The sequence below is a fragment of the Gastrolobium bilobum genome, unplaced genomic scaffold, assembly GCF_033153095.1.
Source record: "Gastrolobium bilobum isolate Gb01-03AN ecotype WA unplaced genomic scaffold, APGP_CSIRO_Gbil_v1 utg6021, whole genome shotgun sequence".
Classification (NCBI taxonomy): Eukaryota; Viridiplantae; Streptophyta; class Magnoliopsida; order Fabales; family Fabaceae; genus Gastrolobium; species Gastrolobium bilobum.
In genome coordinates, this window is record NW_026899147.1 from 672,825 (window position 1) to 689,689 (window position 16,865).

The following is a 16,865-nucleotide window of genomic DNA, read 5'->3' on the forward strand; positions in this document are numbered from 1 at the left end:
CAGACTTAAGCAAAAACAAGGCAAACGTGGAAATTTTATTAAATATTTTGAACTCTTAACAAACCATTCCATTTTATGTCTTACAATGGGATAATGTCTGTCCCCACAAATGAAGAAGTTTTCTTGTGTATTTTCCTTGGTCTAAAGGATAAAAAAAAAAAACTGGAAGCAACAGTGCACTACACTATGGTCCCTAAGTCTAAGCTGAAAAATAGAAATACACCAACAAGGAGCAGGGCTCTTGAATATTCTGCTGAAACCTTTGAGTAATGCAGCTCATCTTCTGATCGTTTCTACGGTACATCTCAACAAAATGATTATCCAAGAATCTGAGATGAGACTGAAATGAAAGACACCTCACAACAATCTCAATGACTCCGACATGTTTCATATCTTGTGGAGAACTGCAACTTCCCAAGTAGTGCCATAACTTGTAAATTAGTCCATCATAATATTTCACTAAGCATATACTAAGTAAATACAAAATCTCAGTAAATTGGTGGATCAGGATTGAAATTCACAGATTCTCTCCAGATAAGTTCCTTGATAACTTCTTCAGTGAATGAAGGTTGCTCAAAGTCAAAACTGAAAGGTCTGGCACAAACAGGTTCCTCATTGATATCATGGAGAGGTGCCATGTATGGGTGGCACAATGCCTCATTAACTGCAAAGCATCAAGAAGTAGGGTACAATCAATAAAAATAGACAAAGAGAATCACGTCATTTATGAAAGACACTGTTATATATATATATATATATATATTGCAAAGAAACATGGGAAAAGATAAGAATTTTAATGAATTCACAATACTAGTTGGATTATATAGTAATATTATTACATAATGACCTAAATGTTAAAAGGGTTTAAGACAACCACACAAATTTTCACCAATAATGAGCATAGGGCCCACCTAAACAAAAACAAACTTGTCATATCTGGTTTTTTCAAACTAAGACATCATTGGAGGTCAGCAAACACTACACAAATTTACAAGCGAAACTTAAAAACAAATTAGAACAAAATTTGATTTGATATCCTCAGATTTAATTATATCAATATTTGATTTGATACAATAGCTGTCCCTCTATCATTCTGAGTCATATACAGCTCCAGGAACAATAAGAAAAAAATTCATTCCATTTTACCTGTAATGCGCCTGTTTGGATCAAAGACAAGCATCTTCTCTAGCAAATCAACAGCACCGGGAGACATGTTGGGAAATCTAGCAGAAAAGTTTTGCTTTGGATATTGTGGAAGCTGTTTTATGTATCTACGAGCATTATCATTTCGTAGAAATCCAAGGCTAGCTTCATCAGGTGAACCTATCAGCTTTTAGAAAGCAAGGAAATTTGTCATATTCGAGTTAATTTTAAATAAAAAGAGAAGGTCTGAAAAGGATCAATTTTAAAAAATCCTATTTAAGATATCATGCTAATACCTCTGTGATCAGTCTCAGCTGATGAACATAATCTTTGCCAGGAAAAAGGGGTTGTCTTGTTATGATTTCACCAAATATACAACCAACGGACCATACATCAATTGCTGCTGTGTATTCTGAACTATTAAGAAGCAATTCGGGAGCTCGGTACCATCGAGTAACCACATACTCAGTCATAAAATCAGTTTCAGATGTAGTTCTAGCAAGACCAAAGTCTCCAATCTTAAGGTCACAATTGGCATTCAGTAGCAGATTGCTAGGCTTAAGATCACGGTGTAAAACATTTGCTGAATGTATATATTTGAGCCCTCGCAACAACTGATACAGAAAATACTGGAAAAAATAGATCTTATAAGTTGTTGTAAGATACAAAGAATAAGAATTATGCTACAGTGCCAGAAGCCTTGGAGACCAAAAGCAGTTAAACTTTGCAGACCAGAAAGTAAGAGAAATGCCATGCACTGTTGTTACAGTCACAACATTGCACAACTGCAAACATGGCACTATCTTAGTTTGGCAGGAAAAAGTGAAAGTGGGGCCAATCAAACTCATGGAACCACATAGCGTGTGTGCAATATTGCACACTTAAGACCACAATTTTTGTACGTAGTTATGCAAAGGTATACGTTCAGCATTGTTACTTAATCCCTTTATTTTTTGTTTTATCTTTAGTTTGTGCTAAAATACAACCAAAGGAGAAAACATTAATCAAGCCATTAGCTATAAGGTCTTTCAACTAGGTAGATTAAAATTTATGCTAAAAGAAATAGCTGAAGTGCTAACCCGACAATGATCATCATTCAATGGTTGATTGGAACGTATTATTTGATTCAAATCCGTGTCCAATAACTCAGAAACAATGTACACATCATTGAAGTTCTCCTTCTGTGGAGGTCGTATAATATCTTTAATGGACATCACCTTCATTGGAGAAATAACTAATCAGTAAGCAGTCTACTTTGCAAATTGGATATTAAAGAAGATTTTAGAATCAAAATCCAATGAAGAAAATCCAACCAAGCTCCTTTCAGGAATCAGTGAGAAAGTATAGCAGGAGACTTGCTGACAACTAGACAAGTATTTTCTAAAACTAATATCAAAAGATTTTACCATAATCTGAATTTTATAAAAGGGAAACTTGTCATGCTAAAGATAATCAATCTGCATTTAACCACAAACAAAACATTTGAATAAAATTTGAGCAATAACATAAAGAAAATCCTACTCAAAAAGCAACAATTTGATACTCTCCATGATCTAATTTTCTTCATTCAAAAGCATGTTTGACAATGCTAAATTGAGATTGTAAGGATATGAAGATCAGACATTTTAAATTGCCCACTGTGCTAAGACGTAAAAGTTTTCAAGCCCAACAGAGCACAAATTTACACATCAAGAGAAAATATTTTTTAGTAATGTATAAGTAACAAAAAATCATAATTGCACATCATGCCACAAGATTCTGCACTGTTGTTTGTTCAGTAACCAAAAAAAAAATGTTACAAATCAAAGCTTTTACAGATGTAACAGAAAATGGGTGAAGAGTAAATAAATAATCGGCTGAATATGAAAGTTCACACTTTCACAGATGAAAATAAACAATTACATTGAGGGAAAACAGGATCTAGATATGAGATGCAAAGTTAAAAAGTTCATCAAAATTACATTCTCATGATCCATGTGCCGAAGAAGTTTAATTTCTCGTAAGGTCCTTTTGGCATCTATTCTATTGTCAAATGCATTGCCAACCTTCTTAATGGCAACTTCCTCGCGTGTCTCCGCATTTACAGCAGCACTGAATGAAACGAGAAATTAATATCTGTCCCTCACATTGTTGATAACAGAAAATCTAGGTCACATGGATGAGAAAAGTGACTTTTTGTCAAACCCCAAATTATAAGAAACTATCCACAACATATACATGGGACTCCATTTAATTAGTTTTAAAATACCAAGAATTGTGCTATTCACAGTATCAATACCAACTAAGCACACACAGATACCAGAAGAATGATCCCATCTCATTTTCCACCTTATGTCAAGCATAATCGTAGCATCAACACATTTAATAGGACAACAGAAACAAAATCGGAAGAGATATGAAAGTAATATGATACTTGACTAAGAAATACTGGCTATGATACTTGGCTGGCACTACAAGATCTATAACAAGATTATCTAAGGTGTATTACTAAATGTGCAAAACTGGAACAATAAAGTAAATTTCACAAGACTAAACATTGACTCTTTCACTTAATATTCCAATAAAACTAATATAATGATCAGTAACAATGGATTTTAGAATCACAAATCGCAATGATCAACTTACCAAAACAACCAACACAACGATTCAGCTCATGAATCCCATCAAGACATGGTAAATTCGTATCCTATGAGTTAAAAGCAATGAAGAAAGAAAATAACAGTTTGAGGCTTTGATCTAAAAAATGGTCTTTATCATCACACCAAAATAACCAATTCAAATTGAAAATAATCAACTAACAAATGAAGCAAAAACTCCACTTTACATTTAAATCTAAATTAGTAGTAGCAAAAACTACTTACTTACTTTCAAAGTCAGGTAATCCAAAACCAGAATATCAAGATACAACATAGCTCAAAATAAGGGCAACCCTTTAAAAACAACAACAACACACACACACACACACACACATACAAAACCACAGACCCAACAAAAAGAAAAAGAAGACTTTTTTACTTACCAAACAATACCATAAGCTCCTCTACCAACAGGGCGAATAGGAGGGACATACTTCTTTGAAACTTCGAAGAGGTTACCGTAGATGTTGTACTGAACATAGAGTCCACCATGAGTGGGTACCCCTCTGACGTTATGCTCAGCTGACACAACAGACATGTCTATGATATGAGAGCTCTTCAATGTTGAATCTCTCAAGTCAAAACCAAAAATGGGAAGAAACCCAATATAATATAATTTAAAAAGGAGCTAACTTTGAGTTTTCTGACATTTCATTTTAGAGACAAGAAAGGAGAGAGAAAGAAGAGAGAGAGAATGGGATATGAGGCTTTCCAAGTGGACACGCTTATGTGAACACAACACACCTTTCTCCACTTTCTCTTTTTCTTCAACATTGGCGTGCTGTCTGTGATCTTGGACTTGCAAAAAGGTACGCCCCAAGATATTAATCACTTATATTAATAATTAATTTTGCATTCACAACATAAAGTACATTGTTTATCAACACATATTTCTAGTTTAAAAAAATGGAATGGGTTATATTTATAAATTTTTTTGTTTATAAACTCTTACGAATTATATTATATATTTTTGGGAGAATACTAGATTACATTATGTTATGCTCTCATGTTTTTTCAGAAATACATAATGTTATGCTCTCATGTTTTTTCAGAAATACATAATATAATGGGTTCTATTTTTTTTTATGTTGTTGGAGATAAGTATCTCTTATCATAGACACATGATATGGTGGGACTCACTATCCATTAAAAAAAGAAAAAAAATGATGGCACGACTTTTTATGTTAAAAGAACATGAGATAGTTATCTCATGTAAAATGAGACAATGATTTCGTTAATATAATTTGTAAAAATTTATAAAAAAATTTATAAACGGATCTTTGCTTAAAAAAATTAATGCATAGATAACATGTTATTTTATTTATCTCAAGAGCTAGAACCTATGTAGCACTGATATCGACACGAGACACGTGACACGATACGACACGACACTCCGACACGTTAATTCTAAAAAATATTAGATTTCGACACGTTAGAACAGTTTTGATATTAAATAATATTTTTAATTTATGTAATGTATATTATATTTAATATTCAATAATTTAACAAAAAAATGAAACCAAACTTGTAATATTCATCAATTTTGCAAAAAAACATAATATATCCCAAATATTTATATTAAAGTTAATAAAATAGTAATTGTAATCCAACAAATCTAACAGTTGGAACTAAAAACTCAACGCAACACAATCCTCAACACAATCCTTGAACCTTTTTTTGAATTTTCATAATGCGTGTTAGAATGTCGGGGAGTGTCAGAGTGTCGAAGAGTGTCGGACACAATACGTCAGGGTTTTTGGAGTGCCGGTGTTTCGTAGGCTCGAACTAAGTCAATATTCTTTTCTTCTTTTTTTCTGTTAATCAAAATCTGTGCGTTTTCTTATGTTTCTTGGTCAGTCTTTGTTTCTTTCTTTGTCTTTTGTTTTCATTCCTTATTTCCATCGTCGTCCAAAAGTTGGTCATTGAAAATGAAAGTGAATAGAAAAGAAACTTCCCAGGGTCCGAAATTGTATCCAAACAAATTCCAGAGGTCAAGCCTTGGAAATATAGGTCTTCCTCGCATTCTTATGTTCATGTGAAAATTCAGTGATATATACTGTCTATGATTTTGTCTAGTTGAGACTATCATTCATTCCTTGACGATTATTGTATAAAATTTAATGATAAATTTGCCAACAGTACTAAGAAGAACCATAAAGCAACATCATACTGAAAGTAAAATTATAGGATCTAAGTTGCCCTCAAAAAAAATTTCAACTTAAATTTGAAAATGATTTGTTTCTCTTATTTTGGTTCATATTTTTTTGTTAAGAAAAAGATGCTATATGCAAAAAGAGTTTTAAGGTTTTTTTTTTTTTTCATTTAAATCCGGTCAACACTTGACACAAAGACAACAATTTCAATAATTATGGTCCCAAAAATAAAAAAAGATACAGTTTCAAGTTTAACTAACTTGGAAGAATGAAAAAATAAACAACTTGACTGTTTATTATTTTGGGTACGGACTGTATGTTATTTTAAGTATAACTAGTGAATTACCTATGCGATGTTCGGGAGAAAAAAAACAAAATATTTGTCGTCCGCCGTGGTTGGTTAATCGCACTGCAAACCTTATACTTACAAAAACTCGTGTTGCTATCTTGTTTTATATTTTAGATTGAAAAAACTACAGCATTGACACATAATTTTAGAAATATCAATCGTAAAAAAAAATTGCTATCCAGAGTGATCAATATTATGGAAATCAAATATAGTTATCTACTCGATGAGTTATGGAAAAAATAAATACGCCATAGTTGACTATGTTAAAAAGAGGATGGCTAAAAAGAGAAAAATGCATACAACTTATTGCTAACTATAACAGTCACTAATAAAATCAAGGTAACAAACAGACTAAGCAAATATGGAATTAAAAGATCAGCTTGTACCTATAATCAGAAAACACTATAAATTCAGTATCATTCTGGAGCAATCATTGAAGGGATGAGTTCAACACATACCAAACATGTGATTTTCTATGTTTATGCATTTCCAGGAATATCCTCTTCTACCATCATATTTAGGCATGTGATACAAAATGCAAATGCTCATTAAATAAATTACGCTAATATGTTAACTCCAGAAGTAATAGTCTCAGCAAAAAAAATGGTTTTTTTTTAGAACCCAAAAAACGTTGTCTGAAAGGGATTTGAAAGAAAATTAATCAAATGACCATGTATGAGTCATATTTCTTCCTTACACTGGAACAAATGTGTCTAAACAGCATCAAATTAATACACATGCTAAAAACTTGTAACAATATAAAGAACCCACGATGATAAATTTTTAAAAAACAACAACATACATTCGGGTCCACCAAAAACGTAAAGAATGAGGTGACAATAGCTTCGCTGCTTCAAACACTTGAAACATTATATCTTGGCTCATTATATGACTCTAAATTGTTTTTTTTTTATGTTGACCTTAAATAACATGAATTTTTCATTAAGAACGTTAAGTTTTCTTGAATAACATTCCAAATTAGCACCCTACATAAAAAACTCATTCAAAGTTATAAATCGTGCGATGCACGGGAAAAAAAGAATAGTGAAATTTTAATTATAAAAAAAGAATAGTGAAATTTTAATTTAATTACAAAAATATGTTGGTGGGCCGAGCCCAGTTTGCCACCTCTAACTATTAGCATGTAATAGGTTTTTATATTTATCCTCAAAAAAAAGCTCTTATAGTTGCGTCTAGGTTTTTATATTTTATCTCAAAGATGAACTTTCATTTATTACAATTAGATTTACAAAATAATAATAAATAATTTTTTTTGCAAGGATATGTGTCGTTAGTATTTGAAATTTTATAAATTAGTATTTACAAAAATTGAAATCTGAATTAGGAATTTAATTATAAAAGAAGAATAGTGAAATTTTAATTTAATTATTAAAACGTGTTGGCAGGCGGGGTGGGCAGGCCCTCTGGGCCAAGCCCAGTTTGCAACATTTAACTATCAGCATTTTATGTAAATAATTATTTTTTGAAAGGATTTATGTCATTAGTATTTTAAATTTTACAAATTTGTATTTACAAAAATTAAAATCAGATTTAGGAATTAATTATAAAAGAAGAATGATGAAATTTTAATTTAATTATAAAAAAAGTGTTGGTGGGCCGGCTCTTCGGGCCGAGCCCAGTTTGCCACCTCTAACTATCAACATGCACTAGATTTTTATATTTATCCACACAAAAATATTCTTATCGTCACATTTAGGTTTATATATTTTATCTCAGAGATAGACTTTCATTTATTACAATCATATTTAAATAATAATAATAAATAATTATTTTTTGCAAGGATTTGTGTCATTTGTATTTGAAATTTTACAAATTTGTATTTACAAAAATCAAAATAAGATTTAGGAATTCAACATGATAATAGAATTAATTATACATACTTTTAAAAAATAATTTTTTTCTCTTTTAATTTATATTATATACATATATATATATATATATATATAATTTTAAAATATTTATATTAAGTATTTTCTAAAAAGATTCTTGTACGAATTTTTTTTCCTTTTTTATCATTATTTTAAGTTAAGATTTTAATTATAAAATCTACTTCATTTTAAAGTATATTTTTATAATTTTAAAAAAAAAATTCGTTTAATTAATAAATTTTATTAAAAATAAATTTATTTTATACATAATAATTAAGCCCAATAAACATAATAATAACTATCATTAATATGCTTAATAATTTTTCATGCAGAAAGTAGTGGAAAATATTAAATGTTGAATCTTTTCCCACCTTTCAAGTTCAAAATTCAAATTTAAAAAGTTTAAATTTTAAGTATTAAAGATTTTCCCTTCCAATAGACATAATAATAAATTAATAGGCTTAACAATTTTCTGTGCAAAAAATAAAGGGAAACATTCATAGAGGTCTGTACACATTCTCCAAGTAATAGCTTCTAGGTAATCATTCACGACATAGAAAATTGTGTTAATTACACTCTTACATCAAAAGAATGAAAGTTTGATTTTTTCTAATATATTTAATTTTAAAATTTAAAATTCAACATGATAATAGAATTAATTATACATACTTTTAAGAAATAATTTTTTTCTCTTTTAATTTATATTATATACATATATATATATACATTTAAAATATTTATCTTAAGTATTTTTTAAAAAGTTTCTTGTATAATTTTTTTTTCCTTTTTGTATCATTATTTTTTGTTCAGATTTTAATTTACTTTATTTTAAAGTATATTTTTATAATTTTAAATATTTTTTTCGTTTAATTAATAAAAAAGAATTGAGATATTAATGCACATGTCTGCCACTAATTAATGCCTGAACTCTTTTCTTTAAGTCTTTTGATTTTTCGATAAATATGAAAAAAGTATTCAATGTTTTTTAAAATGAGGGTTAACAATTCCCATGTAAAAAATAGTAGAAATTTAATACGGTTGTCTCATACTAAAATATGTTAAATTCTTTTCCCATCTATACCAACTTCAAATTCTTTTCACTTCACACCTATCAAATTATTTCAATTTCAAATTTGAAAAGTTTACTAATTGATATAATAATTAAGCTCAATAGACATAATATATACATTGAAAATTTTACTAATAGATATAATAATTTCCCACTTAAGCTTCTTCAAACAATAAGTCACCGCTCATCTTGCCAATGGAAATCACGTCTCCATCGCCAATTTTTTTGTGAAGAATTAATGTTTAATTATGGAGCTTGGTTTTTGAGATTCTCTAAAGAGTGAGAAGAACAACACACCAATTTGAAAATTTATAGAATATTGGAGGGTTTAATTATATTTGCATCGAAGATGGTGCGCTTGTCATGGAAAAGCTAAAGGTCGCGTCACTTAGATAACGACTAATCACTTCTCAGAAACTATCCATATACTAATTATTTTAGAAAATGAATATTAAAAAATCTTTTTTCAAAAAATAATTTAATAAATGCAGAACGTATAAATAGTTGCTGCAATTACCAATGCAGAACATGTAATGGTATAATTGCTGCATTTTTGTTCTTTTTTAGACCCAAAAAATTAATTAATCTCAATAAACATACTAATAAAATGCCCCCTCTTATTTTTCAAATTAAACATGTTACATCATTAATTTACGTAATGAGTGTTAATATAGCACTCGCTATGAGTTACATCTCCAAGAAAGTTATGACTGTGCGTGCTTTAAAATCTGTTTGTAGGTAACATATACTATAAAAATCTGTTTGTAAGTAACATATACCATAATTGGGGTGCTATCTACATTAACGATAATTGATTAACATAACAAAGTAAACAACTCGAATTGTAGTGTAAGGCAAGAGGAACATATTATAAATGACTCTAAAAAAATTAAAACGTATCATTTTAGTTTTAATCTTATTAAAATTATAAAAAAAAAATATAACGAAAGAAATTAGCAATTATTATTAGTAAAATAAATGTAATGAATCTCGTATAATTTGGGTGTACAATGAGAAGCTACAAAAGATTCTATGGTTTGAGAAGGCATGCCTAGGTGGCTTTTCGAATGAACATGCCCAAAACGCGAGAATAAAAATCAAGGCTCACTTTGGGGTCTTTGATTCGAAACATATGCAATTGAAATAACAAATAAAAAAAATCAAAATTGAAAAACTAAAAGAGAGTAACCCATATCTTCTTCTTCCATCTAATATACTCACAAACCGTTCTTCTTCTTCTTAACCTTAATTTCATTGGTGATGTTGATTTTGTGGTAGATTGTTTGCTTTCACTATTATAAAGCCTTGATCTTTTAATTTTCCACCATTATGCATTTTTCGCGTTTTCCTCATTGATTACCCTGAAACATAAGCATAAAATGAGAAAAAGTTATAAAAACCCTGAAATATGTTTTCAACATTTTGAGGAGATTGATTATTTGCCAAGAAAGTTTGTACTTGATCTACATACCGCTCCCACAAAGTACACTCATGCTTGTGATATTCCAAATCCTTTCGTCGGCTTTGCTTTACAACAGAGCTGCAAAAAAAAAAAAAAAAAAAAATTATATGTTCATCTAATAGAAGAACAACTTGACAATAGCATGGATTCTTCCACCCTACAAAACGCATACATACAATTGTTAAAAAAAAAAAGCATATCACAATATTGTGTTATGGAAAAAAAAATACTTGTAGAAGAAAAAAAGATAGAGAAAAATGTCATACCTTCCTCTGAGGAAGTAAAGAAATACATATTCTAGTGATTCCAAATCATCCCGTCAGCTTTACTCTACAATAGTGCTACAAAAAAAATGAAAAATATTACATGTTTATCTAATAGAAGAAGAACTTGATAAGATGAAGAAGATAAATAGACAGAGAAGAGAAGAAACATATGCACAAAAGCTAATTATCAAATGAAAAGACCCAGTAACACATATTATATTTATACACAAAATAATTTCGTTTTTTAATAATTAAGCCCAATAGTAGGATATTAATGGGGTTAACAATTACCTATGCAGAAAGTAGTGAGATATTAATGATGACCTCTTTTCCCACCTTTAAGTTTAAATTTTGAATTTGAATACTTTTCCACCTACCAATGCAAAAAGTAATGAGATATTAATACTTTTCCACCTATCCATGCAGAAAGTAGTGGATCATTAATACATGTGTCTTCCACTATATATTTTGAATTATTTTTTCCACCCATTTCAAATTTCGAATTTCGAAGGTCATTAATACAGTTGTCTGCCACCAAGTATTTTATAATTTTAGAGACTCTCCCTCCTTTTTAGAATTTTTTATTTACGAAATAAATTTTTTTTCTAAAAGAAGTAACTTTTCAAACTATCCTCTAGTGTGAACACAAAGCTGAGAATGAAAGAGAGAGCGACACGTCAGCAAACTTTCCAAAGTTTGGTTCTCCTTTCTATATAGTAAGATATTGAAGAGTATTTGCAAGATATAATAAGATCAATTATGTAGAAGAAATGGTTTATGATTAAATAAATAAACTAATTTCTTTTTGTTTCTGAGAAAATTTGGAGATGAACTAATTAAAATAAAAAATGAAGATTACAAAGCTGGGAAACTAGAAGATGCAAGCCAACACTAAAAATTTTTTCATCTCAGCAATAGTTTAAGTGCTGTATCCTTACATCTAGACAGACTATTTATATAAACAATTACATTACATGAATTAGAATTGCTAAATAATGAAAATGGTACTATAGTTGTGTCATGTGTGTGTTGGGGGGGGGGGGGGGGGGGGGTGGGGGGCAAGGAGAGTGGCAGATAACTGTCAAAGTATAGGCCATGTCTTTACTTGCCCTTGAAAAAGAACAGCTTGAGTAACCTATGATGACAACCCAACACAGCAGAAGCTGATCTTCTTGTTCCCAATGAAGAGATTCTTCACTGAGTCTGCCAACAGCTACACCTTCTGTTGAGATGAGCTTTGGAGGTATGGTATGTGCACCAAGAAAATCATGCTGCAAGGGATGATGACCCCTGATGGTACTGTGACTTGTTACCTCCATGTGCGCCATGAGAAGCCGAAGGTGCGGTCTCCTTTGCCCGAGGATCTAGAACTACGATATCATTTTAGAGAAGCTAACATGTGAAATTCAAAATGTGTGTGTTAAATCAGCAAAAAAATGGAGGATATTGTAGTTGAGGAACTTCTTTTTTTCGGTGATATTGAGGAAGGAGAAATCAAAACAATGCAAACTTCATAACATTGTTAATGTGGTTAAGATCCATCATCAATAAAAATTAGGGGGCAAATTGCACGATTTCAAATTTCAAGGGGTAAAATGTACATCAAATAAAGTTAGTGAGGATACTATACCATAGCCTATTATTAATTATGAAACGAACTAATTATTAAAGAACTAATTCATGATGAATTCTCATAACAAAGGTCAACTAAAAGGTTCCAGAAAATATAAACTCAACAGAGCATGTATTCTCTTCACCACCAATTCACTTAGTTTTCAAAAATCCAACGCCAACTGTTCAGCAAAATTGAAACACAGCAGATTTTCCCCAAATCAAAACATCTCTCGTTAATTGATTCGATGATATAAAGAGTTGCAGATATAGAATGTGTTGCACTTGGAATCGGCAGAGTATCACCATTCTATTTAGTATAGTATTATTGGATGATAAACACGTGCCATTAAATATGCTAAGTGATAAAAGATACATACGATATTCGATCAAGTGAACACAAAATCTAAAGCTAAATCCCATTTTGAAGAGACGTAAATTACCGTACGATACATCTTCGAATTCTGATACAAGGTAAAGCTAACACATACCAGGTTGCTACCTATTATGAAGGCACAATAAAACTTCTAATATATTATTGTAGTTCGACATTACACAGAACATCCCACTCACATATATACATTTCAGCTCAAGAATACTATCGTATAACCTATAACTCACGCTACCTTGAAATAACAAGCCAAATAAAAGACCGAATACTACAATAGAAAACCCCAACAACCCACCAATATCTACCAAGCTAATGCATATTCAGTAGACTACTTGCTGACCTAAATTACGGCTAGGGACAACATCATTTACAGTTTTATCTAACCTCACAGAGGATAGCAAAGCATCACGACTGGTCAAAACTGTTTGAAAAAAACCATCCACTCCCTTTGCAAGAAGTTCTAATCCTTGTGAAAGCTTCTCTGCAGCCCTGCCTAATTCCTCAACAGTCTTCGGAAACGATTCTGTCTCAATGGTATCTACACCACCCTGGATAGTGGGATATAGTTCCTTCACAAAGGCATCAACCGCTCCCAACTCATTCAATACAGTAAATTTCCCACTGGAAAACCTTTCTCTAATTTCCTCATTTACAAGATTCTGCAAACTTTTAAAAGCTGGAGCCCATGAATACATGTCAGCCACATTCAAATCTAACAACTTCTTTGAAGAACCAGAGAATGCCGCAGCAAACACACTGCAAACAAATACAGTCTCCACCATAACTCCATACAAAGCTTGCATCAAAACCTTACCTTTAGCAGAATTTTTAACCTTGGGAAGATCAAGTGATCCCACAAGATTATTTAAAATGGTGCTACATTTCTCAATTCTAGGGTTCCTAGAATTAACATGTTGCCTCCATTCATCAAGGAAAGAACAGGCCCGAATAAACAGCTTTGAAGAAGCAGAGTCTAAATTGTGCAGTGCGCACTTAAGAGGAAGATTTCCTTGATTCAGACGTGAGAACTCAGAGCTATATGCATTGCATATATCTAGCAATTTCACACTTGTGTCCAAGTACACATCAATCCATTTGTCATCCCACTCACTCACGGGCAGCTCAAGATCTGTAATAAGGGTTTGTATGTCATTATGAGTTTCACAAAGTGACTTCATAGCTAAAGTCATCCAAGGCAAGCTAAGGATTTCATCCTTGCTTTTGGGCATAAGCTTTCTCAGCCTCTCTGCCAATGTTACCTCAAAAGCTTGTAATATTGCATGAAGTTGCGGAGACATGCGAGAGCCTTTAGGTGATATCATCCGAAAAGGATTTCCAAAAGGGAATAAAGATCGGGGTGGATGTGGATTCTGTGGGCGACTCATTTAGACGTTTTACTACAACAAGAAAAATTAAAAAGTAAGATATGTTGAAATTATAACATTTAGGTAGGGAGCAAGTAAAAGAGATAATATTTGTGCACACAAACAGTACACAACTATCAAAAGGTCTCAACACACAACAATAAAAAGGAAATATTAAGTCTTATTTGTGCACTGATAATTAAAACTATACATATGCCTTTTTACTAGCCAGTTTTGAAGCAAAACTAACAAAAAATAAATTAGATATGAAATTCTGACAATACTGCCAATGGCAGCATGACATAATTCCCACTCCTATAGCCACTATAAACAACACTTCTTCCCTTATCACATACCATTCTTTTAGTATTATGATAAACATTTAATTCACTTTTCAGTATTCAAGCTCAAACAAGGTATGAGATCATTTAAACCAATTTACCTTGCATTTGCAAGATGCTATTTACAAGAATCATCAAACCTGTGACCTCCGAGTCACATGGTGACAATATCAACCATTGTGCCAAGGCACACCTTCCTTGTCCCCTGCACAGAGCGGGAGCTTTATAGCACCGGGCTGCATTTGTTCCATCTTAAATAACCAGCGAATTAATAGTAAATCGTGGCAAAGTCAAATCCTCCCAATCATTAAAAGAAAAACAAAGAAAGCAAACCCATAACGGAATCAGAAATTAGCAGCCAACTAAACAGATTTTCCCTTAAAAGAAATTTTAAAGTAGATTTTAATCCCAATAGTTTTCACCGAGGGAACAAAACCTTTAGTATGAAATTATAGGAACCTATACCCAATAATAATAATAATAATAATAATAATAATTGGAACCAAAATCCAAACGAGGGACAACAATAGTAAATCCCAATATTCATAAAAAATTCTCTTCCTTCCAACCGTCAATACTATTCCTGTTCAGATCTAAATCCAAAAACTATAAAACTTCAAACAAAAGAAGTCAAATTCAAAACATCGAATCATGAACCACGCAAGTCTCAAAATTCATATAAAAAAAAAAAAAAAACTACCAAAAAAAGTCAAATCATCTAAACTTTATCAAAAACTTTTAGATCGTCGAACTAGAAACCAATCAAACCAAAGAAAATCACCGATTATCATATTAACTCGCAAAAAGACACAGAAAAAAAATAGAGGAAAAATAAAAATCCTAATTCCAGTTTTTTTTTTCGAAATAAAAATCAAAAGTTTTTTTTTTCACTTTTGGAAGCAAAGAGTGAAGGAGATAATTGTTACCTGAAAGAAGAATCGAAGAGAAAGAAAAAGTTTCAGAGAGATTCGATATCAGATAGAGTTTTCTTCTCTTTGAAATGTTCACGAGTTCTTCGTTTGTGGTGATTTTGATAGATCGAGTATGCTCGCCTGATTTTTCGTTGGGAAGGGGGACACGTGGAGTTACATTATTGGTCCGTCACGCCATCGGATACCTCTATTTGTTTTTGTTATTTTTCTATTCGTTAATCAGGTAACAACCCACTACGGAGAAACTTCTATTCTTCTGATTTATTAATGAGTAAAAAGTGTATCGTACTTTAAATTCTTTTACTCTCAACTCTCGTAAAGAGATGGGATTTAAGCATTTAAATTTTTCTCATCGATTTTTTTTTTATAATTTTTTTTATTTTCTCATTTAAAATGATATAATTTTATTCTTTTAAAATGATACAAAAAAATTTCATTATTAATTTCAGATTCAGACCATTATCTCTCAGTTTATTCCAGAAAAATATTTGTTTTTTTTTTTTAAATTACATGTATCCTCCTTCATTCACTTTTTAAGGGACTGTCTTTCAGTTAAAATTATTTTTTATTTAATATTTAAATTAAAAAAAATTCTCACTTTCTTTCATATAATTTTTGTGTCTCTTACAATAAAATTTAATACTTTTGATTAAATAACATACTTTTATATTTTTTAAACGAATAAAATTATCTTCAGTTGAAGATATAAATATTATCCAAAAAAATAAAGTTTATTTTTTTTGAAGATTTTTAGTATTTTTAAATGATTTTTACTTTTTCTTAACCTTGAATTTAGCCTTTTAAGCTTCATGCTAGCCAAGCACATGATTGGTTGGAGGTGCATACGCGTTCTAAGATAAGAAAATGTCAGCAGAGTGGGCCCACTCACAAGCAAGTTGACCAGACCATAGTTTTTATTTCCTGGTTTTACTCGGCAAAAAGGAACACTGACGAGTTTTTGACAATTTTTTACCAATATGTTATTTGAATAGTATATTTTTATTATATTGTTACGCATTGAAATTTGAAATTCGCTATGACTATGAGTGAATTTGATAGTGAATAATTTTGTCATACGTGACACATTTTAGCATTAAAAGTTGTCTGTCACTTATTCAAGTTCGTTACGATTGATAGAAACTTGGTAATCAATAATTTCGTGGCATGTGACACATTTGCGTAGGAAAAACTAACTAGACCAAGTTCGCTATTAGGGATAACGAACTTGGTGTGCTATGCGGCACACTCTCGTTGTCCAA

General features: G+C 31.0%; 2 protein-coding genes across 5 annotated transcripts; both read right to left on the bottom strand.

The window, feature by feature from the left end:
* Positions 1-31: 31 nt before the first annotated feature.
* On the bottom strand, positions 32-4,490 carry LOC133287660 (mitogen-activated protein kinase homolog MMK2). The gene is made up of 6 exons (XM_061485312.1): positions 4,163-4,490; positions 3,105-3,234; positions 2,223-2,360; positions 1,440-1,772; positions 1,147-1,330; positions 32-664 (listed from the first exon to the last, which is right to left on the bottom strand). Exons 1-6 carry the CDS (start codon positions 4,315-4,317, stop codon positions 489-491), a joined length of 1,116 nt encoding a protein of 371 aa, XP_061341296.1. The 5' UTR covers positions 4,318-4,490; the 3' UTR covers positions 32-488.
* A 7,409-nt stretch (positions 4,491-11,899) lies between these two features.
* LOC133287637 (protein BPS1, chloroplastic-like) lies at positions 11,900-15,720 on the bottom strand. 4 transcript variants are annotated; one of them, XM_061485285.1, is made up of 3 exons: positions 15,601-15,696; positions 14,776-14,879; positions 11,900-14,366 (listed from the first exon to the last, which is right to left on the bottom strand). In XM_061485285.1, exon 3 carries the CDS (start codon positions 14,352-14,354, stop codon positions 13,290-13,292), a length of 1,065 nt encoding a protein of 354 aa, XP_061341269.1. In that variant the 5' UTR covers positions 14,355-14,366; positions 14,776-14,879; positions 15,601-15,696; the 3' UTR covers positions 11,900-13,289. The 4 variants fall into 4 exon arrangements, with proteins under 4 accessions (XP_061341269.1, XP_061341270.1, XP_061341271.1 ...); XM_061485286.1 differs by having other exon boundaries at positions 14,776-14,925; positions 15,601-15,643; XM_061485287.1 differs by having other exon boundaries at positions 14,776-14,910; positions 15,601-15,617.
* Between the last annotated feature and the right edge of the window lie 1,145 nt (positions 15,721-16,865).

What these genes read in the sequence shown, in the direction of transcription:
- LOC133287660 (XM_061485312.1), bottom strand. Translation starts at nt 4,317, where the DNA reads ATGTCTGTTGTGTCAGCTGAGCATAACGTCAGAGGGGTACCCACTCAT. An exon ending in TGAATGATGATCATTGTCGG is followed by an intron (nt 1,773 to 2,222) that starts GTTAGCACTTCA and finishes TATTTTTTCCAG; the next exon opens with TATTTTCTGTATCAGTTGTT. An exon ending in AGCTGAGACTGATCACAGAG is followed by an intron (nt 1,331 to 1,439) that starts GTATTAGCATGA and finishes GCTTTCTAAAAG; the next exon opens with CTGATAGGTTCACCTGATGA.
- LOC133287637 (XM_061485288.1), bottom strand. Translation starts at nt 14,354, where the DNA reads ATGAGTCGCCCACAGAATCCACATCCACCCCGATCTTTATTCCCTTTT.